The sequence below is a fragment of the Rattus norvegicus genome, chromosome 11 (genome assembly GCF_036323735.1).
Source record: "Rattus norvegicus strain BN/NHsdMcwi chromosome 11, GRCr8, whole genome shotgun sequence".
Classification (NCBI taxonomy): domain Eukaryota; kingdom Metazoa; phylum Chordata; class Mammalia; order Rodentia; family Muridae; genus Rattus; species Rattus norvegicus.
The window spans coordinates 46643986-46670559 of record NC_086029.1 but is presented as its reverse complement, the minus strand read 5'-3'; the positions used below and the strand labels follow the sequence as shown (position 1 = coordinate 46670559).

General features: G+C 44.2%; 1 protein-coding gene across 8 annotated transcripts in view; it reads right to left on the bottom strand.

Moving 5' to 3' along the window:
* Positions 1-6244: 6244 nt before the first annotated feature.
* The window catches only part of Morc3 (MORC family CW-type zinc finger 3), a 42741-nt gene continuing 22411 nt past the window's right edge, over positions 6245-26574 (bottom strand). For 6 of the 8 annotated variants that reach the window (XM_063270584.1, XM_063270586.1, XM_063270585.1 and 3 more), the window contains 8 exons: positions 22353-22457; positions 19959-20081; positions 19779-19853; positions 17077-17131; positions 15259-15422; positions 11516-12404; positions 9601-9758; positions 6249-7554 (listed from right to left, as the gene is read on the bottom strand). In XM_063270584.1, coding sequence (XP_063126654.1) covers positions 7401-7554; positions 9601-9758; positions 11516-12404; positions 15259-15422; positions 17077-17131; positions 19779-19853; positions 19959-20081; positions 22353-22457 — 1723 coding nt within the window. In that variant the 3' untranslated portion in view covers positions 6249-7400. Of the gene's footprint in view, positions 7555-9600; positions 9759-11515; positions 12405-15258; positions 15423-17076; positions 17132-19778; positions 19854-19958; positions 20082-22352; positions 22458-26574 lie in introns of those variants that run through there. The other 2 variants (NM_001395628.1, XM_063270588.1) reach the window with 2 other exon arrangements.

Below are 26574 nucleotides of genomic sequence, written 5' to 3'. Positions count from 1 at the left end.
TCTTGCTGGGGGATTCCAGGGTATCCCTCCCCTCTGTGGGCGGCACTCTCGCTGCACCGTGACTTCCGGTGGGCGGGGCTCTGGACTTCTTTCTTTCCCGTGGGCGGGGCTGTCCTGTAGCTCCTGCTAGGTGGGACCGGGAATCCTATCCCCGCGCCTCCGCAGAGCCCAGGCTGGTCCAGCGTTGACGTGCTAACCCGAGTTGTAGGATGTCCTACCTACCACGCGTCAGTGCCACGTGCTCAGCCGACAGATCTGCCCGCCCTGAATGTAGAAAGAAAAGCCGGGCTAGAGGCGCAGCCGGCTGATAGCGCGCAGGCAAACAGCGGCTGGTTCTGTCACCAGCCCCTGCTGGTGATCTCAGCACTCAGGAGGACCCTAAGCACAAAGTTATCCTCAGCTATATAGAGGCCTACTACTTAAGACTAAACAAAAACGAAATATATAACATTTCTTAAAGAACAGATGGGAAACTTTGGGACTCATCCAATTTTACCAATTAACAGTCACCCATGCAGTGAATATTTGAGAGCTGTCCCTTCCCACCAAATATCCCAAAATGGCCTCTGGAGTTTCAAAATGTCAATAAAATAGGAAGTGTCTTTTGCCCTCTCTTGGGGATGTGAAGGAAGCCTAGAATGGTTATATAGTAATCCCAACACTCTGGAGGTGGAAGCAGGAAGAGGGTCAGGAGTTCAAGGTCATCCTTAACTGCACAGCAAGTTTGAGATCAGCCTAGGCTACGTGACGAATGTGTAGGAAACCAAGTAACTCCTATTCCAATTATGTAATGGTTAATTCATCCTCCATGACCCTTCTCAATAATTCACGTGTTTTTAAAATCCTTGTCTCTTATAGTTTTGACTTCTTACAGGCCAGCATATGAAAGTTAAGTTTTTATAAAGAACTGATTGATCTCAAGAACTAGAGAGGACTCAGCAATGAGAGCACCTACTGCTTTGGTCAAGGGCCTGAGTTCAGTTTCCAGCACCAACATGGTGGCTCATGACTATTCCAGTTCCAGGTGCCCAACACCCTTTTCTGACCTCCAACACAGATATGGCATGCATACATACATACATACATACATACATACATACATACATACTTATAAGCAAAACTCAGACACATACAATTTTCTAAAAAATTAATTATAGGGGCCAGAGAGATGGGTTGGTATACAAGAGACCCAGTCTCAAAACAAACAAACAAACAAAACCCTATTTCCTTAAAATGCAAATTTTCTGAGGTTAATTATAGTTAGTATTTTTAGATTTATTTATTTCATGTATGTGGGTACACTGTAGCTGTCTTCAGACACAGCAGAAGAGGGCATCAGACCCCGTTACAGATGGTTGTGAGCCACCGTGTGGTTGCTGGGAATTGAACTCAGGGCCTCTGGAAGAGCAGTCAGTGCTTTTAACCACTGAGCCATCTCTCTGGCCCCAAGCTACATCATCTTAACGTAATTACCAAATCACCAAAGTGATTCTCAGTGCCATTTTGTCTAAGAATTCATTTAGCAGCATCAGTAAGTCCAAGTCATTTCCATCTGCATTAATAGCAGGGGATACGGCTTCCGGGTTTGCACTTGAGGAATTATTTATTCTTAGAGTTGTGTAAAGATTCCACTTCCTTATCAGGAGCCTTAGCTTATCTGAGAAGCCCGAGAGTTCATCAAGTTTTCAGTCTTCATGGAAAAGTGGTTTGTCAGCTGCCAGTTCTGCAAATACACTTGGGCTCCAAATGTCAACCACAACAGTGTGGCCAGTAATCCCAGCAATACTTCTGGAGACCGTACCAGTTGTTGCCTCTTATGTGTACATGTGCATATATGTGTGCATATGTATATATGCATATATAGACATTTATATATGTACATATACACACTAGAGTATATAAATATATACCATATACTCCTATAATAGGAATACCTATTAGTGTATGTATATGCACATACATATATATGTACTTTATTTAATATATACATACACATACATTTGTATATGTGTATATATGCATGTATTCTAGAATTGGTTTTTTCCAGGAGCTCTAAAACAAAAAGTTAGATATGCCCACTTGTGGAATAGTGGTGCCCATATGGCTGGGAAGAGACACCGTGACTGAGGCGACTTATAAGGAGACTGAGAGTGGGACTGGAGAGATGGCTTAGTGGTTAAGAGCACTGACTTCTGGGGTTGGGGATTTAGCTCAGTGGTAGAGCGCTTGCCTAGCATGCACAAGGCCCTGAGTTCGGTCCCCAGCTCCGAAAAAAAAACAAAACAAACAAAGAGCACTGACTTCTCTTCCAGAGGTCCTGAGTTCAAATCCCAGCAATCACATGGTGGCTCACAACCATCTGTAATGGGATCTGATGCTCTCTTCTGGTGTGTCTGAAGACAGCTACAGTGTATATAATAAGTAGATAAATGTGGAGAAAGAGAGAGAGAGAGAGAGAGAGAGAGAGAGAGAGAGAGAGAGACTGAGAGCTAGCTGGGAATGGTGTGGCTCTTCAATACTGTTTAGCTGAATGCAAAACTGCCTTATATTTGTTTATGTAGACTCAGCTGCCTGAAGGAGTTCTCTTCCCAACAATGGGTAGTGAATGCAGACTCAAAATAAGGGTCAAAATAAGTGGCAGATGAGTGACCTAAGCCAGGCATTTACGCTATCTGTCCCCTCTAAAGCTTAGGGCATATTGCAGGGCTAGAGAGTGCAATGTCAGAGCTAGATGGTGAGTGCTGTGAACTGTCATCTCTCGAGCATGACAAAGACACAGTGGTCACCAGCTGTAATGAGCACATACAATAGGCCCTTCAGTCAAGCATGGGCAGGGTGGGCGAGGCGCCACAGTCCCACTCCTGAATCTGGACTATTCATTACTGTCAGGGAGGGAGGAAATACTTACCTTTGGTTGCATATCCAGTGGTCACCCCATCCACTGGAATAGTCCCCAATCCAGTGGTCACACAGATGGCCCTGGCTAACTTAAACTCATCACAAAGCAAACCCGAAATGTGATCCCAGGAAAGGATGTGGTAGGGCTGAAGAGGACTTGATGAGAATGGCAGGGGGATGAAATCAATCAAATCATTACACACAGGTATGAATGACACTATCAACAAAATTCACTAGGGAAGCTCAGGTGACAAAACACAACACCCTGACAGAGTGGCACACTCTCTGCTTTTGTCTCTGTGTGTACAAAGGACCTCAGTGGCGGTTGTAGGTCTTCAGTGTTGCTCCTGAAGTGCTGGCCACCTCTCATCATCCTGGGACTCAAATCGGCTGTGTGACTGTGCCTGGGCTCCCAGGTACTAGGAGTCACACCGCACCTGGATCTTTTTACAAGGGTTCTGGGGACTGAACACGGGTCCCTATGCAAATGACAACTCAACTACCACTCTAGTCCTGGTGCAAATTACTCAGATCAAGAACTAATATGACAGTAAGGAAGGAGTCTATTTCTTGAAGTCTAAGGAAAGGAATGTAGTAGATACAACCTGCTGTCTTGTTTAAGCATCCTTTTGTTATTTGTAACATTATTGTTATGCTTTAATTTTTTTAAGATTTATCTTATTTTATATATGTGAGTACACTGTCGCTGTCGTCAGACACACCAGAAGAGGGCTTCAGATCTCATTACAGATGGTTGTGAGCCACCATGTGGTTGCTGGGATTTGAACTCAGGACCTCTGGAAAAGCAGTCAGTGCTCTTAACCACTGAGCCATCTCTCCAGCCCACGATTTTTATTATTTTGGGTTTTTCTGTGTAGCCCTGGCTGTCCTGGAACTTGTTCTGTAGACCAGGCTAGGCTCACCACCACTGTCCAGCATGTAAGCACATCTCGAAGATGGACTTCATTTGGATGATAAAATTGTTTTCTAGTGGACAAATCCCAGGGTTTCAATGCTAGAATCTTGCTTTGGCTTTTCGCGTTTTGTTCTGATGGTCATTCTGACTGTGCTGTGTGTCTACTCTTACACAGAACTCTAGGACTACCTACAGTTTTTTCTATTTTGTAGTCTTGCTTAATTATCAGCAGACTTTAGGAGACCCTGGCTCACGGTTTAGTGGTGGCTGCAGTGACAGTCAATTTGACTGTGCAACTCCCAAGTCAACTGCAAGGCAAGGGCCATAACATTAACAATGTAGCCAAGAAACTTAATTCTGAAGCAATGAATGTAGTTACATTTTCCTTTCCACTAAGCTGACATCCACAATGTAGGAATTATCTCAGGAATCCAGAGACTCTCATGTCAATGAATCCATCTGTGAGCTAAAGTAAGTTTTTTTTTTTTTTTCACATAGCTGCCAAGGTCAGCACAAGGTTTTGGTTTCATTACCAAAGCAACCCAATAAATAATAAAGAACAGGCAAAGAAAAAAAGAAAACAGAAACACTGCCAGGCAGTAGTGGTGCATGCCTTTAATATCAGACAGGTTCAAGTCCAGTCTGGTCTACTTGGTGAGGTCCAGGACAGCCAGGGCTGTTACACAGAGAAACCCAAGAAACAGAAATCCCTGCCAGTAAAAGGTACACATGCTCTAACCTCATCCTTGCAAAGAATCTACACTGCAGATGCATCTGGAAAGGAAATGTGGCGTTTGTTCATTTGCATGGTCTTTCTGACATACTAGAAGACAAGCATAAGTACGGCCCTCTTTCCAACCCCTACACAGCAAGGGAAAACAAATGAAGACTCAGAGTGGGTCCCAAGTCCTCTTGCTGTCAGTGGTGTGATGGATCCTGTCTTGAACCTTCTCAAGGAGTGATGCTGGATTCTGGTACCAAGGCCTTGCTGAGAACCTCTGTGTAAACCAAGACACAAATGCAGCAAGCATTGTGAGTGTTTCTGCAGCCACCTCTGGAACTCGGTGGTAGCTGCCTTCAGAGCATGAGGCAGTCTTAGCACCACACCATCATTCCACCACACTTCCCACAGGGGAGTCCTCTCCTCCCCACTTCCTTGCTTGCTCCTCGAGTATGGTGTTTGTGAGCACTCATCAAAGAGCTACGGAACAGTGGCTCATCCCTGGGGCAGCTGTGACTAGGCAAGTGTTTAAAAAACGCATTCATTGCTAGATGAGTAGCACACACCTTTAATCCAACTCACAAGGCAGTTAGCTGGATTGCCACATGGTTCTAAGGCAGACTGGCCTATATAAATGAGTTCTAGACCAATCAGGGATAGAAAACAAGACCAAATAAAAACCCCATTATTGGGTATAACCCCCAAGGATTGGTTTAATAATGGGTTGCAAACTTAACTTTGGAAGTTCTAACCACCCCTCCACGACCCCCAGCCTCAGGATGATTGCATTGTGCAGCAGCAGCATGGTTCCCCAGTGCAGGTCACGCCTAGGAATATCCAACAAGGCCAAGGTCAGCAATTAATGTGGCCAGCACAGGGTTATTACCTTAAAACTGCTCTGCATAACCCAACTGTGTGGTTCCTGTGCGTGAACACTATAGATGATGCCATGCCACTAAGTCAGAAGGCTGGCCGTGCCCGAAATGTTCAAGGGCAGAAGTGTATAAAACCAGAGAAACCAAGGACAGAAGGGATCTGAGGTCCAAGAACACAGGGAGGGATGTGCAACACCATGTCTGTCCTAGTCTGTGGTCTCAGCTGCCAGTCATTCTGAAGCTGACTAGAGTGTGTGGTTTATAAGAGACCGTTGTTTTGGCAACCTTCCTCAGGTTCTGTGTTGTTTTAACTTGTGCACAAACAGCAAGACCATTTCTCTAGTGCCAGGCTGTCAAGGGCAATGTCACTGTCTTCTCGCCATTCAGCCTCTTGTGTAACAAGGATGAAAATATGAAAACGCGTCAAAGAGCCTGTGTTGTGAGCACACCATTTTAGCAATTCTATGCCTGCCTTCTCACTAAGCCACCTCATGGCCATATAAAAGATATTTTAAAGGGCCTAGAGAACCAAAAGAAACATGGCGCCTCCCAGGATCCTTTGTGTAAACCTCAAACATCCTCGAAACCTCCATGACTTACATAGATGGCGTTGTCCAGACAAGATGCACAGCTTACACAGTTTCATATTGGGCCGGATGTGGCTCAGTGGTAGGGTACAGAGCTCCAGCTTTGTCCCCAGGACTTCCCCCTCCAAGAGCAGTGAGTCTGTCTTCCGTCGTCAAAGAGGAACTCACACTACAGTGGCTGCTTCCAGAGCATTTGTGAGGTCTGCCACTAACACACTTAGCACAACTCAAGAGAAAATCAGCTGCATCAATTAAATAAAAACAAGAACTTCATTTATTTGCAATTTCCAGAAGGTAATATACATAAAGATTCAATTTCATATACAACTGAGTGTATATATGTATATACCACACACACAAAATGAGTATGTACTGAATTTTCAGAAACAAAAGTTAAAATAATAAATAGCAACAATAAAACTTTGGAAAAAATAACACATTTTAGTTGTGGAAAATATGATTCTTAATTATATACAGTTACATATATAATAAAAAGCCACCTCTTTTCAGATTGCACAAAACTTGGGACCAGTAAAAGCATATTTTACAGCATGTGGTGCTATGATCCCAGGTCCTTATGATTAACTCCAGGCTAAAAAACACTTACATTCATAATACAGTAAAGATATGCAGTACTGTTTGAGGAAGACCGCCTTCTCAGCTTACGTTAACCCTACAAAGGCTGTACAGGAAATTTCACAAAAAGAAATCTCAAATAATTATTGTGCCCACTTCATGCTGAATCAACAGCCAAAAATGGGCTTCAAAGTAAACATGGTTGTCACTGGATATTTTTAACACTTTAAAGATCCTTTCTTTGTCCTGGAAAACACCTTTTACTTGACAATTAGCAATCTCAGCACAAGAAAAAGCCAGGCAAATGCAGCTAGCTTTGGCTTTCCTCTCTATGAACAGAATTATTTCAGAGACAGGCCTTCATAGCAAACAGAAGGAACGCTCTACTCTCTTACAAGCAGACCCCGGCAGGAGTGCCATTACATTATCTCAACACCTGCCTTATGCTCATTTAAGAAAACAACAGTAGCAACATATCCATTTACATTATGGCACAGCCCTCAATTTTGAGAAAAATACATTTTTAGGGAGCCAGAAAAATTTCACAAACTGTAGTAACAACCTGAAAAGCTCTTGGTGAAAAACACCAGTCTCTAGGGCAATAAAAAAATATGTATGGACTTAATACAAATATTTACATTCAGAACAGAAGCTAAGTTAGCCAATTCTGCTGCTCAGTACCAGCAATTCACGGGGACATGTATGTCCAGATTGTGTGTGCACAGTGCCTGTGACACTAGAATGCATAGAATACAGAAAGGTACGGCTCTTCAGTCTGTGACCTAGCACTTTACACGGAAAGTGGAACCCACACCAGATGTCTGCACTCAAGAGCTGCTGATCTCACTCATTTGTTCAACCACTTGTCCTAGAATCTCATCCACTACATCCACGTCATAATTGACTTGCTGAAGATCCAGATCAGGCACAATCATAGCCAGCAGCTGTCCTACGTTGACACGAAGAGAACGAAGTTTGAGGCTGCAAACACAGACATTGGCTGATTAGGTGAGGATTACAATATATATGACTTCCCTTATGGAACTTAAAAACGAAAAGATAAAAATTTGTGTGGAATAATAGAGAATAAAATGAAAAGAAACCTCCACCTCAAGAACTGGATTTAATTAATAACCAGTTGATTTATTAGATGCTAGGCTAAGACCAAGAAGAATGTTTTACAAAACTCGTGGTTCTTCAGACAACTTGGACTAGCAAAACACACACATTCGATGTTATTTCCAACTTGCTGTCCCCTGGACAAACAGCAGTGTGCTAGGACGTCACCAAGGACAGCTTTGGATTTCAACTTCCTGTTAATGAAAGTAAACTCAATTGTTCCTTAACTATGGTTTTTAGACACAAGGTTTCTGTGTAGCCCTGGCTGTCCTGGAACTTGCTCTGTAGACCAGACTGGCCTCAAATTCACAGAGATCCACGTGCCTCTGCCTCTGCCTCCCAAGTGCTAGGATTAAAAGTGAGCAATACCACCTCCCAGTTCCTTAATTATGGATAAAAAGGTAAACATTTTCTGTGGTCAAGTAAGTTTCCAAAACTTTGGTTTGAGCAATGTTAAGGAGGCGGTATTAAACTGTGAGCTTTCTCTAACCTGTTTGTCCTAGTAGACTCTACTGTTGGGTTGGCAAGTCTAGAATAACTGGTCTACAGGAGTCTAAGGTAAGCACGAGTCAGGAAGTGAGCAGCACTCAGCCTTCTTCCATGCTTCCTGCCTCCAGGCCTGTTCTGACTTCTCTCAGTGGGCCTGGGGCCTGGAAGCAAAAGCCCAATAACTCTCCTCCTCCTCCTCCCCAAGGTGCTTTTGGTCAGACAAGAAGGCAATGGAGATAGGGCAATAATGTGTTTGTTTAGACTTGCAGCTCTCATAGAGGACATGGGTTACATTCCCAACTGCACCAAAGAAACACCCTCACCACCCCCACCAAAATCTAAATAGTCCAAGCTCTTACTCAGTCAATAGGACGTGCTAACAATATGTCCTGGCCCTCATCTGATATTAATATTTTTTAAACATTTATTTATTTATTTATTTATTTATTTATTTATTTATTTATTTATTATGTATACATCATACAGCTTTCTGCCTGCATGTATGCAACTACAGGCCAGAAGAGGGCACCAGACCTGATTATAGATGGTTGTGAGCCACCATGTGGTTGCTGGGAATTGAGCTCAGGACCTCTGGAAGAGCAGTCAGTGCTCTTGACCACTGAGCCATCTCTCCAGCCCATATGCTGTCTCTTCCTCTTTTTTTTTTTTTTTTGGTTCTTTTTTTCGGAGCTGGGGACCGAACCCAGGGCCTTGCGCTTCCTAGGTAAGCGCTCTACCACTGAGCTAAATCCCCAGCCCCTCCTCTTTTTTTTTTTTTTAACATTTATTTATTTATTATGTATATGTCATACAGCTTTCTGCCTGCATGTATGCCTGCAGGCCAGAAGAGGGCACCAGACCTGATTATAGATGGTTGTGAGCCACCATGTGGTTGCTGGGAATTGAACTCAGGACCTCTAGAAGAGCAGTCAGTGCTCTTAACCTCTGAGCCATCTCTCCAGCCCTGTTATTAATATTATATTAAATACTACACACCTACACCTACACCTACACCCACACCCACACACCCACACCCACACACACACACACACACACACACACACACACACACACACACACACACACACACACACGGAGAGGGGGAGGGGGAGGGAGGGGGGAGGGGGAGGGAGAGGGAGAGGGAGGGAGAGGGAGAGGGAGGGAGTGTCCTATGTCAGTCATGGTGGAATTTAGCCCATTTTCAAAGATTAAGCTCAGTGTTTTCACTTTTTACCCATATAATCCAAATCATTTTCTACCCCTTAACTCGGCAACTTGAAGCAATGACGTGTTCCTTCTCTTAGCCTTCCATATCAGAAGCTCTGCTGCACCACCATGCCCATTAGTGGCTTTCTGAGAACAGTGTCTACTGAGCATGTGTGAAGCGAGGTCACCAGTGCTCTGCCAAGACGCCAATACCTTTCACCATCCACATAACTGACAGCTTCCTCAGCACTGCTTGAAGTTGAAACATCTGCTCCTGCCTGTTGACTTGTAGACTTCAACTGTTCAACTTCAGTCTTGAGCTCTTCACACCGAGAATGCATATGTGATTTCTCCATTTCCAGTAACTGAACCTGAGAAAAATAAATGTTGTAAGAACAAGATTTAAAAATACAATCGATGGGCTAGGGATTTAGCTCAGTGGTAGAGCGCTTACCTAGGAAGCGCAAGGCCCTGGGTTTGGTCCCCAGCTCCGAAAAAAAAAAAAAAAAAGAACCAAAAAATAAATAAATAAATAAAAATACAATCGAAATGGAAGGAAAGGTAAGGAACATAAAGAGCCACCCTGATAAACACCAGCCGCCAAACACGCTGAATGCACACATCCATTCCCCAGCAGGGTCGGCGTTGCCCTTCTCTTAGAGCTGGGAATTCAGGCCTTGCCTTACAGGGACTCCATCCATCACTGAGCTCCAGCCCAGCCCCTGGTAACTTTCCATTAGACATGTTTCATTTACTTAGATTCATTTCTCTATCATTTTATAGTGAGAACAAAGTGTTAGTTACCTTTTGACAAACTAAGTGGACCCTAAACTGTGAACACCAAAGGGCTAATGCTCTCATTTTATCCACCTAATATTAAAGTTATATAGCAAAAGCTTGTACCAACTTGCTTATGTTTTGCCATTTAACACAAGATTACCTATTATTAAGAGTGTGTATATAGGGTTGGAGAGACAGCTCACTGACGATCCTACAATTACTGCAGTGCCAGGTCCAGGGGAACCCACACCCCCTTTCTGGCCTCCCAGGGCACCAGGCACCCATAAGATATAGGGATGTATGCAGGGAAAACACCTATATGCATAAAATAACAAAACACTTTGCAACAAATCTGAAGTAGGACACACACACTGACTACTGCTCACACCCTTATGTCCACTGTTTATCTTCGTCAGAGGAAAACTCCTTCAACAGTTTGAAGTACATTTCCCAGGCACTGATGAGCCCTTCCCTCCTGTAGCCTAGAGGCTCCATCTCAAACCACAGCTGCACTAAAAAGCCAACCCAGAGCACAGCAGCCTGTCTGCACAGTGCAGGGGCCACCGTATCCTCCTGGCTGCCTCACATGCTAAGCTCTACTAAACCAAGTACAGCATCTTGCTCACTACAGCACACTCACCCTACCCAGCCATTTCCCACTGTTTTCTAGTACTCTCAAACCATTTTTTGGACAGGATTGGGGGAGGAGTGGCTTGGAGAGCAGATAGGATCTTACGTAGCCCAGGACAGCCTCAAACTTACCCTTACCGTGAATTGAGGATGGCCTAGAACTTCTGTTTGACTCTATATCCCAAGTGCTGGGACTACAGGCATTTACCACCACACTTGGTGGTAAATGTATCGTTTATTTAGTTATCCATTTCTTTCTTTATTATTATTGGGGCGTGTGTGCGTGCGTGCATGCGTGCGTGCGTGCGTGCGTGTGTGTGTGTGTGTGTGTGTGTCTGTGTATAAGCCGGAGGATGATATCCCTGTCTTCCTTAATTATTGACTCTGCACTTTCATTTACTGGGGGAGCCTTCTCTTGATGATCCTAGAGTTTGCAAATCTATCTGCTTCCTACACACTGCTGCTATCAGAGAGGTTCATGTCCAGTGGGCTTTTAGGTAGGTGGTGGGGTTTGAACTCCAGACCCCACACGTGCAAGAAAGGCATTATTCATCATGCAAAAGCCATCTCATCAGCCAGCCCCTATTTAGAACTTTTAAGAATCAAAAAATGCTCCAGGAGGCCTATTCCTTAGTTAAGAATCAAAGGCGCAAGGGACATTCAATAAACACAATCCTTACTCCGTGTAAGTGCACACTCCCTACTCTCAGCAACTCACCTCGCTCCTGTACTGGTCCCTCTCAATAGTGCACTTGTCCAGCTGCCGGAACACGTCGTCGAGTTGCACGGCCATCTCGTCCATCTCGCTTTTGCTCTCAGTGCAGGAAGACTGGCTGCACTCACCCTTCACGTGCTGCAGAGCGCTGCACTGTTTCTTCAGCCTTTCTATTTCCTCCAGTGCTTGCTGATACTGAGACCCCACGTGGCCTGGGCTTTCAGACTGACCATTAACACTTCCGAGCAGAAACACTGCGTCCATCTCAGTAGACTGGTGGCACATCTCCTTCTTCACGCATTGGTCGTTCATCTCCAACAGTCTTCGCTGCAACACTTGTATCTGGTCAGCAAACACCTGACACTTTCTCTTGTAATCATCTCTTTCTTGTGTGACTAAAAGCAGCTCACTTCTCAGTTCTTGTAACTGATGCCCAGCAGCATCTGCTGACTCAGCCGAGGTCTCCTGCACTTTCACTTCAGCACTGACACAGGACAGGGCAGCTCTGCCGTTCCTCACATCCATGTCCTCCTCCATACTTTCTTCCTTTTTCACCATCAGGCCTGGTGCTTCTGTCTGAGTGGAGGCGGCAGTGCCCTGGTCACACCTAGAGGTGGCGGTGCTTGTGGAACTGGCCTGGACACCAGGCTGAGGACTGCTTACAAGTTCAACCTCAATGCCAGTCTGCTCAGCGTGGCTCTGCTCTGACTTAACTTCAATATCTGATCTAACGTCAAGATCCACTGCAGGTTTGGGGGTGCTATTTTCTTCCAAAATGATGACATCTTCATCATCATCATTTTTGTAAGATGAATTTTCAATTGGAGGATTGCTTAATCTCCGAGTCTTTGCATTCAGAATTGACGAACGAACACTAAGCCTCCGCTTCAAGCTGGAAAAAAAAAAAAATGTTCATATGAGTTTGTAAAGCATGGGCAAGAGAAAACACTTTTCTTTCTGTGACAGAACATCTGGGGAAAAAGTAATTTGATGAGGGAAGGCTCCTGTGGCTCACAGTCTGAGGGTGTGCAAGGAGAATGGCCCAGCAAGGTTTGACAGTGGGGAATGTGCGGCTGGGACCCCTCAGATGTTGGCAAAACAGGTGGGAAAGGGGGCCAGGCTACACACTCATGACAGTGTCCCCAGACATGTGCCTCGTCTTCAAAGTTTCATGGTCTTCTGAGGCAGCATCGCCAAGGACCAAGTGCTCAAACATGAACTCAGTGGGGAGATCTCACGTGCACAATACACTGACCTCGAAGTAATCGCTCTAACTTAGGTACTATTACAAAGTTCGAGATTTTGAAATTTTAAGAAATACTCATGCTTGCTTTTTCAATAATCACACTATTTAGTGGTAACAATGAATTGAACATACAAATTACCTTCTTTTACTATTAGAAAATAATTGAGATTGAAGTATCTCTCTTTCTTGGTTACTTTTTTCTTTACGTGGTTCTGGCTATCCTGTAGACCAGGCTATCCTGAACTCAGACCTGCCCGACTCTACCTTCTGAGAACTGATTAAAGGCTCTCCACCACTGGCTGACTACTGACACCTCTCTCTGGTAAATCAATTCTCTAAACTGACAGACACCTTTCTGCATGTGGTTCCAAGCCCTATAATAAATACAAACAGAATGTCGGCCTCAACTCACTTTCTTGAAGTTGTGAGAAAGGCAACGACAATTTCATCTATCATAATTTTCCCCAACAGCCATCAAAGGCAAACAGTACTCTCTATTGTTTTGTGTTGAAGATTAGGGTGATCCAAGAGTTTTCCTAAGGTTCTGATGCATTGAAAACTAATGTAGCTCTTGTCTAAAACCAGGAACATGTCTGGTGAATGGTAATGACGTGAAGCCAGCCAGCCCTTCTTCCCACCTTACAGGGCTATGGGCATCAGTCCCCAGGCTACTGCGCGCTCAGCCTCTTGTAGTCTAGAGACAAAGGGGCATAGAGGATGCTGTGCTTTCTAATGGCCTTGGTGACATAAGACAGAGCTGTGCAAAGCCTCCTGACCTCAGCTCTTCCTTCCTTCTTTCTTTTTTCTTCCTCCTCCTCTTCCTCCTCTTTCTTCCCCCCTCCTCTTCCTCCTCCTTTCCTCTCTCCTTCTCATTTGCATCCACCTCCCACTTAGGACTCCATTGCTGAAGAGTACCTGCTGGTCCAGGTCAATTTCATATAAAATAATTTTCCCTAAATGACGAGTTGTCTGGAGGCTGGGGAGATAGCTTAGGAGGTAAGAAAACTTGCTATTTAAGGGGAGGACTGAGTCCAAATCACTAGAGTCCATGGAAAGAAGCTGGGCGGGTGCTTGCAATGGCAGCAGTGTATGGTGCACACAAAGGAATGCACTGACCAGTCATAAGACATCAAGACTCGAGTTCAGCAAGAGACCCTGTCTTTTAGAGCATGAAGTAGCCAGGGATATCAGAGGATGCCTGATGCCCTCTCTGGCCCCTACAAGTGTGTGGACACATACTGACCTGCATGCAAACAGCTTCCTTTTCTTCATTTTTCTCAGGATTACAGGTGTGAACTGTCACATACAGCTGTATGAGGTTTAGGGACTGAAACAGTGGCTTTGTGAATCCTAGGCAGACACTCCACCAATTCAGCTATATCATTAGGCCCAGCTACATTTTCAGTTCTCTCCTGTGAGTTTCCTGTTTTCTAATAATTTACTTATTAATAATAAACAAGATCACTTATACTCTGTGTGGTGTGGGAAGTACACACATATGCAAAGGCCTGAGCACATCATCCTGCCTGGCAATCATCTTCCCGAAGGGCTGCTCTAGCACGCACCCATCTTTATTCATGTAATCAGTTAGTTTATTTTCCCATGAACCAGGGTCTCATGGACTCTGCTCAGGCTGGTCTTGAATTTGCTATGTAGGCAAGAATAAATCTGAACTCTGGCCCTCCTGCCTCCGTCTCCAACGGCTGAGTTCACCCTCACAAATGGTTTCATACAGTGCTGGGACCTGAGTCCAGGCCACTACCCTATTAACCAAACTTACCTCAATTCTACTCTGAGACTGGGAAGGCTATACAACCGCTCAGAAAGCCTGGTCCTTTCACCTCCCAGTGTCCAGCAGTGTGACGACTGGCTCTCCTAAATCCTAGATTTCACGCAAGTGTGTGCTTTTTTCATCTGAGTGGGCCACCACTTAGCACACTACACACAAAACAGCCTGACTAAGTTAGGGATAACTAACAAATCCACGGACCATGCCTGTCTTTCTGTATTCCCGCTCCACCTACTCATCCAAATATATTACATGCCCAGAGCGTGATTGGGCTATGTGAACAAGTTCATGATGCTTGTAAGATACTGTCATCAACATAGCAAGAGGTAGTGACTTGATCAAACCACATAATACATGACACGGACGCATGCATGCACGCACACATGCACACAAGCACACCATGTGCACAGGGAACCTTGTTGTTCCTCAACAGCAGAGTCTTGTAGGCTGGCCGTGGACCCTCACTGGCCAGCATGAACTTGGACTCTGGACTCCTCCATGTCCTAGAGGCTGAGGTGACCTTATGTGCCAGCGTTCCCCACTCAGTCCATGGTTTTAGCTGACTTAAATACATGGTTGAAGAAGGTAGAGGGGATCCTGGAGCCCTTTCACAGTTGCGTGACTGTAATTTCTTAGAATTCCCTAACTGCTGTAGAAGAGTCCCAGGAAGGCCCGAGAGTGTTCTACATAAAGGTTCCTTGCACCACTGACCTGTTGCTCTCAGGCTCAGGCTGGGCTGAAACAAGGTGGTTATTTATGATCCTTGCTGCAAAGGGACTCGCGACTTCAGAAATATGTGGTCTTGGAACACTTTCCTTCACCGGGGAGAAGCTTGGACTTGAAACACTTGTCTGATACACTATCTCATGATTAATCTGTTGGAGAAAAAAATGGATCTTAGAGGAACTAATATTCTTTTTTTTAAATTTTTTTTTTATTATTTTTATTTATTTGAATACACACTAGCTGTCCTCAGACACACCATAAGAAGGCATCGGATCCCATTACAGATGGTTGTGAGCCACCATGTGGTTGCTGGGAATTGAACTCAGGACCTCTGATAGAGCAGTCGGAGCTCTTAACCACTGAGCCATCTCTCCAGCCCCCAGGAACTAATATTCTTAACGTAACACTTGCCAAACATAAGATACATACAATCTATTTTCCTTTTAGCCCAGAAAATACTGAAAATTAACCTAGGTATGTGGGTTCTCTTGTTAATTCAGGTGGTCGAATGGAGCAGTAAGCTGACGGAGCCTGCACCTGAGGGCAGCAGAGTTTCACAGCTTAACAACTGCACATGGCACACGACCCACTTTGTGTTTGCATGTGTGGACTCACGCTGCGGAAGAGAGAGGCCAATGCTACCCTACCTCCCTTCCCCATTCACTCTCCACCTCACGTTTTGAGATAGGGTCTCGCTGAACCGGTCACTTGCCCATTCGGATAGAACAGCGGCTACAACTTCTGGAATATATCTGTCTGTCTCGGCCTTCCGAGTACTGGGATTGCAAACGTTAACTGTAAGCATGGGGCACTAGGGTCTCAGTCTCGGCTCCTCACGTGTGCGTCAGTCATATGCACTTTTGCCAACTGAGCCTTGTCTCCTGCCTCCAATATCGCATTAAGAGGATGGATACAACAAACACACTCGACAGCCCACGAGTGGCCTACAAAGGCGAAACTGACTTGCTACACTGTGACTCTAAAATACACACAACTCAGAAGAGAAACAATTTCTGAGAAATTGGAATAAAAGTGAAGATAATACATAGCACCTTCAAAAACAAAAAGTAATCCCATTACTTTCTCCTACAGACCCTATTCTCACCTGTAACACTACACTAAAAAGCACTGTGAGGCAATTTTAAGTAAGCCTATATATATATCCCCATGCAGAACAAAACTTCCTGCCCAAGAAATAGTCACACTCCGCCAGAGTCCTACCACAGCCTAGGGCTAAGCAAATAAGCAAAACCCACACGGCTCTCTAATGACAAGAGTCTTTTAAATTCCAGCTACCTGTATACAGATGGGGAGAGCAAAGTCAGCCTCCTAGCTGACTCTTTTTTTTTTTTTTTTCTGAGCTGGGGACCGAACCCAGGGCCTTGCGCTTTCTAGGAAAGCGCTCTACCACTGAGCTAAATCCCCAACCCCAGGACCATACTCTTAAAGAAAGTAACCCACAGGACTGAGAGTAGTTCTCTCCACTGTCCTAGACCTCTGGTCCTAACAGTCAGTCCTGCACTCAGGGGAAGAGTGACAGACACGTCCCACTCATGGTTGTTCACTCCACAGACATGTAATGTCTTCATTTCAGTGAGTGTGAGTTCTGATAAGATTCCTAAAGAGCTGTCTTACCTCAGCAATACCCCGACAAATGTCAACTCAACAGCCTACGAAGCTGTCGGGCTAGGAACACTCAGGGAAAAGAGCATTACCAAAGTTAAGTAAATTCCTTTCCATTCAGTATCAGGTAAATCAAGTACTTCTAAAAATTAAGACAGATATAAAATGAAGATTCATTACCCGAGGGAGTATTCGAGGGAGCATTTCCGGTTGTCTGATCCTGAATTTCTCCTTGCTGCTTTAAAAGAACGACAAAAAGAAGCACCCTGATATACCTGCTTTTATCATGTCACACCCTGTTTTTAAACGTTTACAATTAAGTAGCTTCAGTTCCATTATGGTCACTGTGAGCATTTAGATTATGGAGTAGCCCCACCTTACAATCTCCGTAAGACCCAATGCCTGCCTGAGCCAAAGCCCATGAAGACTGCCTGAGCCAAGGGCAGTGAAGACTTTCATTACTTCCAAAGCCGCAGCCAAACTTAAGTAAATGCAACACGAGTGGCAGGGTTACAGCTAAGTCAGCGAGGTGCCTGCTGAGCAGACGTGAGGACCAAGTTCAGATGCCTTAGAATCTAAGGAAAAGTTGGGCACAACAACAAAGTGAGCCCAGCACCGTGAGGAGCTCTGGTATTCAATGGCTGGCCAGCAAAGTTCAAACTCGTTAGGTGGAAACCCTGCCTCAAAAAATAAGACCAGGGCAAGCCAGGTGCAGTGGTCCTCACCTTTAATCCCGGTACTTGGGAGGCAGAGGCAGGAGGATTTCTGTGAATTTGAGGAGAAGCCTGGTCTACAAAAAAGCAAATTCTAGGCCAGCTGGGGCTACAGAGTAAATCATCTGCACCTCCCCCCCACACACACACACACTCTGGGGGTGGGGGGGCCCAAATGAGGAAGAGAGTGACAGTGACCCCTGGACTCCACGTACACACACATACATGTAACACACACAAACACAAAACATAGAACTACATAAAAAGTACTTAGCCTTCTATGTTCAGTGTATTAGAGAAGCCTTACTGCTCACCCATCCCATTTTCTAGTCATCACTAGACATACTACTTAAGCTGAACAAATGACCTGAAAAGATTTATTATAGCAATGACCTCTGGTACAGCCATATCACTGGACATGGCGAGAGTCATGAAGCTGTTGACAGTTCTAGCAGTGCTGAGTCAGATGCTATAATTGCTGTCACTCTGTCTCTCACTTTTGGGTTTTAGGTCTCTGCGTGTTACAATCTTAGGAACTTTTTGCATTACAATTTATGTTTTTTCCTGAGAAAATTATCTGAGTCTATTTAGGAAAGTCCTAAATATAACATTATGTGGTCACTATTTGAAGTCTTCCTATGCCCTGGAGATCGTTAAGCACAGGTAAGCACACTGCTAGAAATTTCTTTAGCGGCCATTACTCCGGGAATCTTCTTGGGGTATCCACCCCTAAGCAAACTCAACCAGTATAATTGGTGCAGGGTAAACAGAGACAACTGACAAACTCTGGCTGGCCAGGAGAATGGGATTACAGATTCAAGGGCTTTTACAATATGCTTAGAGCTCTCTGAACACAGTTTAAAGACAGAGGGTCATACAGAGTACACCCTTGAAGGAACTCAGTAAATAAGATAGATTAAAATAAACCTTCCCTATTTTATAGCGTAGATGATGGAACCAAACAGTAAAAGGAGTTAGGTACTAGAATTTGCTACTCATAAAGACTGGTTCAGATATTTTCTATCTATGTAGAGTGCTTTAAAACTACAAATATTGGGGGCTGGAGAGATGGCTCAGTGGTTAAGAGCACTGACTACTCTTCCAGGGGTCCTGAGTTCAATTCCCAGCAACCACATGGTGGCTCACAACCATCTGTAATGAGATCTGATGCCCCCTTCTGGTGTGTCTGAAGACAGCAACATTGTACTCACATACATAAAATAAATCTTTAAAAATAAAAAATAAATTAGTAAATCTTAAAAAAAAAAAAAAAAGCTTTAAGACCCTGCAAATACTGGCATCCTAGAAGTATGCTGTCATATAATAAGTGTGCTTGCTGCTTGCTTTGGAGGACACACATTAAACTGCAGTTATGGGGCTGATAATAACATCTGTTCTATTTGTATTTTCTAATTGTGACTGAACTTGTAACCCTGTACATGTAATGAAAAATCAAACACATAATCTATACTTCTTGGATAGTCATTTGTCTGTTCTGTGAAACCTGTATAAATAAAAAGGGATCTGATTGCTATCAGTTAGAGCTGTGAGATTTCCCTTACCACTGACCACCAAGCATGACTCACCCATCCCTCCCTCAGACTCCGTCTCTTCTCTGGCAGCCCTCACTGAAGGCTGGCCTCTAGCAGACCTCCTCCATGAACCTTCCTGATCCATCCATCTCTCCCTTGCCACCTGCACCAGTCAGAAGCAATCTCTCCTCTGAGCTCCTGACACAAGGCTATACCTTTAACACATGCAGATTCCATCAACTGTTTTACATGTTTTGCTTGCATGCATGCCTGTGTTCACAGGTGCTGTACCCAAAGAGACCAGAAGAGTCCTCTAAGACTGGCATTTCAGGTAACTGTAAGCTACTACAATGGTGCAGGAGTCAAATCTGGGTCCTTTGGGAGAACAGCCAGTGCTTTCTAACCTCTGGGCCCCGGCTTACCATCTTCTGTTCCTATACACATTGTTACCTTTCCATCAAGGCTAAGCTCATTAACACACAGGTCTATGCGCAGGCCACCGAACATGACTCAAACGGTGAAGTACGTGAGGCCAGGACAGCCGTCAGTGCAGGTGGTGCCTGCAGTGGTTCACACAGGACACAGGCGCGCCCAGCTCACGTCTCAGCATCACTCTCCACACTCCCACCACACTCACGTCTTTTTGTAGGTTTTCTCATAAGTAGGATGTACCAAATCCTCATCTTCAGGTTCTTCTGGAACTTCACAATTTCTAAACAAAAAAAATCACATGGGAATAACATATCACAAGTAATGTTCAGACATCTCCAACAGTACTTTCTGCCTTTCCAGAAAGGTGCCACCAACCATATGGTACCTGAACTGTGGGTCAGGGTTATTGGAGCAATACCATTTTTCTGGAAGTTGGTCTATCCCGTCTGGTAACTTTCGCCACTTTAGACAAGCGTCACATTGAACCCATGTCTGATCAGGACGCTTCCTTCAACAAAACAAACACAAAATAGTAAAGTGGAATTATTGACTTTGAAGTATTTCTTTTATCTCCTAAGTTGTTTCCACACTAAAGATCTGCTTATTTCCAATCCTGAAAACTGTGTGATAAAACTGCATTTACTGTAAGTAAAATTAAGTTTCTAAATATTTGCAACTTTCAAAAGGTTAGTTAAGTCATGTACCAATTTGAATAGAACAATTTAAAACTCTTTAATCCTAGCACTTGGAAGGCAGAGGATGTCTGTAGGGCTATACTGAGACCTGGCCTTTAAAAGGGTGGGGGTAGGGAGAGTGTACTCTTTTAATTCCAGCTCTTAAGAGGCAGAGGCTGGTGGATCTGAGTTCAAGAACTTTCTCTGGTCCACAGAAAAAGTTCCAGGATAGCCATGGCTACAAGGGAAACGCTTCCTTGAAAATCAAAGGTGGGAAGTGGGAGAGGGTAGGAGAGAAACTGTCTTGGGAGGAAGTTATGTGTAGCTAGCTAGAGAGGCAACTCACTGGATAAGAGCACGTGCTGCTTTCTAGAGGACCCAGGTACAAGTCCCATCACACTCTTGGCAACTCACAACTATCTATAACTACAGTTCCAGGGGATCTGATAGCCAGGTGAATCAGGTGGATGCCAGACACTCATGAGGTACACAGCAGGCAATACACCCATACTTAAGTAAGAAATTAAAAAAAAATTATGAACTCATTTTACATAAGGTTTTCTCTTTGAAACAGGGTTTCAACTGTAGACTAAATCAAACTCCTCTCTCTCTCTTTTTTTTGGATTTCTGTGTCAGGGTTTCATTATATGTAGTATTGTCTGGCCTGGAATTTGCTATGGAGACCAGACTGGCCCCCAAATTATAGATCCACCTACCTCAGCCTCCTGAATACTGGAATCAAAGGTATTTACATCACCAGCCCAGCTGTCTTCTAACTCTTTGTCCTAAATCTCTGCCTACTGCCTAACTCAACAGTAACTTATCCCTTGTCTTCGTATGTTTTTGTGCATGCACTTGTGTTTGTACATGTGCTTATGAAAGCCAGAGGTCAACCTCCAGTGTCTTTCTTTTTAACAACAACACGGTACACTGTACTTGAGGCAGGTTCTCTCACAGGCCCAGAACCATATAGGCAAGGCTGACTGGCAGCCGGCTCTAGCAGGGATTACAAGTGCATGACCCCATGCCCAGCATTTCTCCTGGGTTCTAGAATCCTCCTTGCTAGAGAGCACCTTTTGACTGAGCTGTCTCTATTCCCTCCTGACTAACTGTCTCAGTGTAGCTTTAAAACAGCTGTGAGCGAGGCATGGGCCAGTTGTGATCAAGTGCCTTGGATCTCAGCACTTGGGGGGCAAAGGCAGGAGTCCAAGTTCAGAGCCAGAGTAAATTTACTGAGACTTTCTTGCAAACCACACAAAACAAGACTTGGACTATAACTAGTGCAGAAGCATGCTTCTTAACAGTAGACCCAAAGCTTAAGGGGTACTCTGTATAAGTAAGGTCTTATTAACATAAAACCTCAAACAATCTCAAAGTTGACAATGCAAGAAGGAAAGCTAACCCAACAGCCCTGGTTTCCTAAGGTCTCTGAATTAACTTTGTTAACTAATTAAGGTTCTGAATCCTGGCAGTTTTTCATGTTTACAAAGGCACAGGGACAGGCAAGGCGCCTTGGTTATTGCTGCCTCTCGCTGCCTCGGGACTTTCCTCAGTGCTCATTCGCACCGTTGTCAGTGTGCTGCCACTATGTGTCCTCATGAGCACATGCCAGGCATCACACCGTGTGATTCTTCTTCGTTTCTTATTCCATCGGTTCACTTTACGTGCATCGGAGTTTGTCTACATGTATGTCTAGGCACCATGTGAGTGGCTAGTGCCACAGTAAGACGAGAAGAGGGTTCAGACTCCCTGGGGCTGCAGTTAGACTGTTGCTGAGCCACCAGGTGGTACTGGAAGTCAAATGGGTCCCCTGAAACAGCTCTTAGCCTCTGAGCCATCTCTTCAGTAGTGCAAGGACATCCAATACCCTTGTCTAATTTCTGCAAGCAACAGTCACAGGAAGTACACAAAGCATACATGCAGCCAACACTCATACAGACAAAATAAAATAAAACAATACAAAACAGGCTAAAATAAACGATCCTAACAGACACCATCTCTAATCTGGAGTGTGCAGATTCACTTTTTAGCATGGCCCGAGTGTGGAAGGCCACAGCAGCACCATCGTCTCTAAAGTAACTCAGCATTCAGTGCTCAGTACTTACTGTATGTCTTCAACGGGCAAGTTTAGAGGGTACTCTGAATTCTTTTTCACTTTCATTTCATTCCAATAATCATTCAGCTTTTCTCCTAGTGCTAGTATTGTAAGCCTTAAAAAAAATTATAACATTAATTCAAGAAAAAACAAAATACCAATTCAAGACAGTTTTTAAAAGGTAAACATAAAACAAAGGAAATCTAGTAATGACTAAAAAATATTGTCAACAGAATGGAAAAATCTCCACCTGTATGGCTAATAAATAACATTCAAGCATGCTAATTTCCTTATACTAACTTTCTTTCTGTAAAGACCATTGTAAGCTCCTAGACTCATCTAGGAGCTGAGCAGAAACGGAAGAAAAGGGGTGGGGTGGCCTGGAGGGTATAGGTCAGCAACGCCGAACTGGCCTAGCATGTCCGAAGCACCAGAAGACAGGGCAGGACACCAGGTCCTCTGCTGACATGGAGCTACCCACTCCGGAGAGGCCGGAGGCTCCTTGCTAATCTCTCAGAGCTTCATAGCTGCTGTCGCTCGCTGCCACATTTTTTTTTTTTTAAGTTTTTTAAGACAGGTCTTTCTATTCATTCCTGGTTATTCAAGAAATTATTATGTAGAACAGGCTAGCCTAAAACTCACAGAGATCTGCCCACCTCAGCCTCCTGAGTGCTGGGATTAAGAGCATGTGCCACCAGGCTCTGCCAACATCAGACTTTAAAGTCAATGTGACATTCAGAGTTTAAAATAAAGCTTTTTAAAAAACTGATCTTCCTCAATGCAATGGTGGCACATATCTTTAATCCTAGCACTTGGAAGGCAGAGACAGAGGCAGAGGCAGATCTTAGTGTGTTCCAAGGCCAGCGTGATCTACAGAGCAAGTTCCAGAGCAGCAAGGGCTACACAGAGAAACTAAAGAAAAAAAAAAGGAGAAGGAAGAGGAGAAGGAAGAAGAAGGAGAAGGGGAAGAAAAAAGAGGAGGAGGAGGAGGAGGAAAAAGGAAGGAAGGAGGAAGGAAGAGAAGGCAGGAGGAAGAAGACCAAAAACTCCTGCACTGGATTTCACATCTAAGTCTGGCAGGTTAGTATTACAGAGAACTGTCACCATAGAACTCATTCCCACTTAGTTCCTGGAGATTGATTTATTTATTTATTTATTTATTTATTTATTTATTTATTTATTAAAAGATTTATTCATTTATTATATATAAGTACACTGTAGCTGTCTTCAGACACACCAGAAAAGGGCATCGGATCTCTTTACAGATGATTGTGAGCCACAATGTGGTTGCTGGGAATTGAACTCAGGACCTCTGGAAGAGCAGTCAGTGCTCTTAATCGCTGAGCCATCTCTCCAGCCCCCTGGAGTTTTACTTTGATCCCCAGGAAGTCCTTTTATAAAACTACATGCTGATGCTGACACAACAACTCATTTTCTCTCCTAATATAACACTTTTTGATTCTTCCTAATCTTTTTATCATCATACATGTTAGGCAGAAACCCCTGCTCATCGTCTGTTCTCATTGCACCCACAGAGAACACGAGCATGTACACACACATGCACACGTACCCGTCTGCTTGGAGAAATTGTGGATTAAAGCCGTAAGTTCCCAGTAACCCACCCAAGAGTGCCCTGCCTGCCCAGGGGCTCAGTTTTCCACCATGTATGGACACACCCCTAGCTCCTAGCTGGCACATGGTCAACACTCCTTGCCTAAGCTCTATAAAATCCCCTTGCTTTATCGTGGCCCCATGACTTTGATGTCCTCCATCTGTGAGATCGGTGAACTCAGCCTAGAGCTGCCTCTATTATCCTAGATAAGCCTGCCATTATCTACTTTGAATCTGGTCTAATATGGCCTATATCTGTATCAATGAGGGAGAGAAATGACTATCAATATGCATACCTCAAGCTACCTGACTACCTTCATTTCTCCTGTGAATATGCCCAGAGTGGGAACAAGGTCACAGGATGTAGATTAATATACAGCTTTACTTAACAGACTACTGATTTTCAAACATAGCCAATCATCTCCGCAGGCATCAGTGATATATTTCTTACCCATGTCCTTTTCACTGGCAGGGTTGGTTTTGTCTATGCTGCCAGTGTCTGGTCCTGTATAAATCACCACCTATCTGGGTGGTATTGTCAGTAGTAGACACCTGCCCCATGAGTGGGAATCCTTGAACTCTAGTTCTAGTACTGCCACAAACAGCATTTCTGCAGAAATGATCACTCTCCCACTACACTGTAATAAACCATACCATCAGATGAATAAATGGCTATGAAAGACAGTCGATCCTTACACTAAATACACTTAGCATACACTGAGTGTAATCTAACAATGGGGGAAAACAATAAACATTCAAAATTAGTCCACCTGCTTTCTTTTTCTTTAGCATGGAATAGAGTTTATTCAGGGCATGGGGAGGGGAGTCAAGAGGGTAGTGTAGGGGGGGAACAGAGGAGAGGAGTAGAAGAGTAGAGGCTGGCCATGAGCACGTGGAGAGAATCGAGGAGGAAAATGGGGGAAAAAGGGACAAAGGGGGAAGAGGGTAAGAACAAGAGAGCAAGAGAGAACAAGAGAGCCCACCTACATGCTTTTGCAAGGACTTTCTTAGGTAGCCATGATGGAAGTTCTTGCAAGAATGTACAACAGACCTATTAAATACCGACACTAACTTACACCTGAGGTTTAAATCCCATCCCACAATGTTCTATGGCTCAGTTTATAAGGTCTTCATACTTTCAGATCACAGATGCTCCTTTTCCCCTCTTTATTAGTAAATGTTTTAAGCTGGTGTCTCACACCTCACTGGCCTACTTAGCTTCCCCATTGCTGGGCTGCAGGTATCCAGTCGGCAGCCCAGCTCACTGTTCCCTTTCTTCCCAGCCCTTCAACCTTTACACTACTTCTTCCAATGTGTGAACGATGATGCGCTTGTGGATACAGATGCTGAAGTCAGAGGACAGCTTTCAGCAGTTCTCTCTACCCAGAGCTAACACAGGCTCTGGGGATCAAGTTCAGGCTGCCGTGCAGCAAGCATGGGGCCCACTAAGCCCCTTTGCCAGTCACTAGGCCTTCTCACTTTCACGTCTCATTTCATTCTGGGATTACACTGGCTATGGCTCCAGGCAGAGTGTAAATAGCTACTATTCTTATTCACTCTCACTGTTCCAGGAAACCTACCAATAAATCATTAGAAATAATGCTCACTTGCTGTTTATAAACTGTTTAACATGTCCTTCACTTGATAATAATTACAAAGCTTCCTTTAAAAACCTCACAAGTGGGTTGAGTGTGGGAACGCCTTAGGTTCCACTACTCAGGAGACAGAAGCAGGCAGATCTCTGTCAGTTTGAGGCCAGGTCGGTCTGCATGCAAGATCCAGGCCAGCCAGGGCTAAACATCGAAACTCTATCTCAATCAAAGGAACCAATCAAGCAAAGGCTGAAGGGATGTCTCAGGGATTAAGAGCACTGGGTATTCATCCAGAGGACCCAAGTTTGATTTTTGGTACCTACATGGTGACTCATAATCATTTGCAATGTTAGTTCCAGGGAATGCATAGCCCTCTTTAGGTTTCCACTGATATTTCACACAAGAGGTACAGCATAGATACAGGGAAAACACCCATACTCATAAAATAAAATTAACAAATAAAAAACCCAAAAACCCCAAACAACAGAAACTTCACCGATGGGTACTAAACTTAACAAAGTGCATCTTTCTGTGTATGTTGATGCCTAGTATTTCTGCTGTTCTTTCAATCAATTCGATCAATAATGTGTTCAATACTGAAACTACCCAAGAGGCCTCCAATATGACTCAGAAAGTATAACTGACTCCTGAACTTACTCTCTGACCTCACAGACACTCTAAATAAACATACAACAAAACAAACTTAACTTGTATATCCGTGAGTTCAAGGCTAGCCTGATCTACAAGCTGCAGAACAGCAGGGACTACACAGACTCTGTCTCAAAAACACACACACACAAACAGCTGACAGAGAAGAGCCATCTCGGCCCTTCACATCAGATACGGAGATGAGGGCTGAGTCTGGATGGCTGGTCTTGTTCTGGTCCAGCATTTCCTGACTGTCTGCACCCCTTGCTTTTGGAGTAATAATGTCTAATCCATGCCATTCTTGGAAGGATGGAACTCACTGTTTGATTTTACAGGGGTTACAGTTAAGAGTCTCACAAGGGACTGAGGATTTTTGAAGTT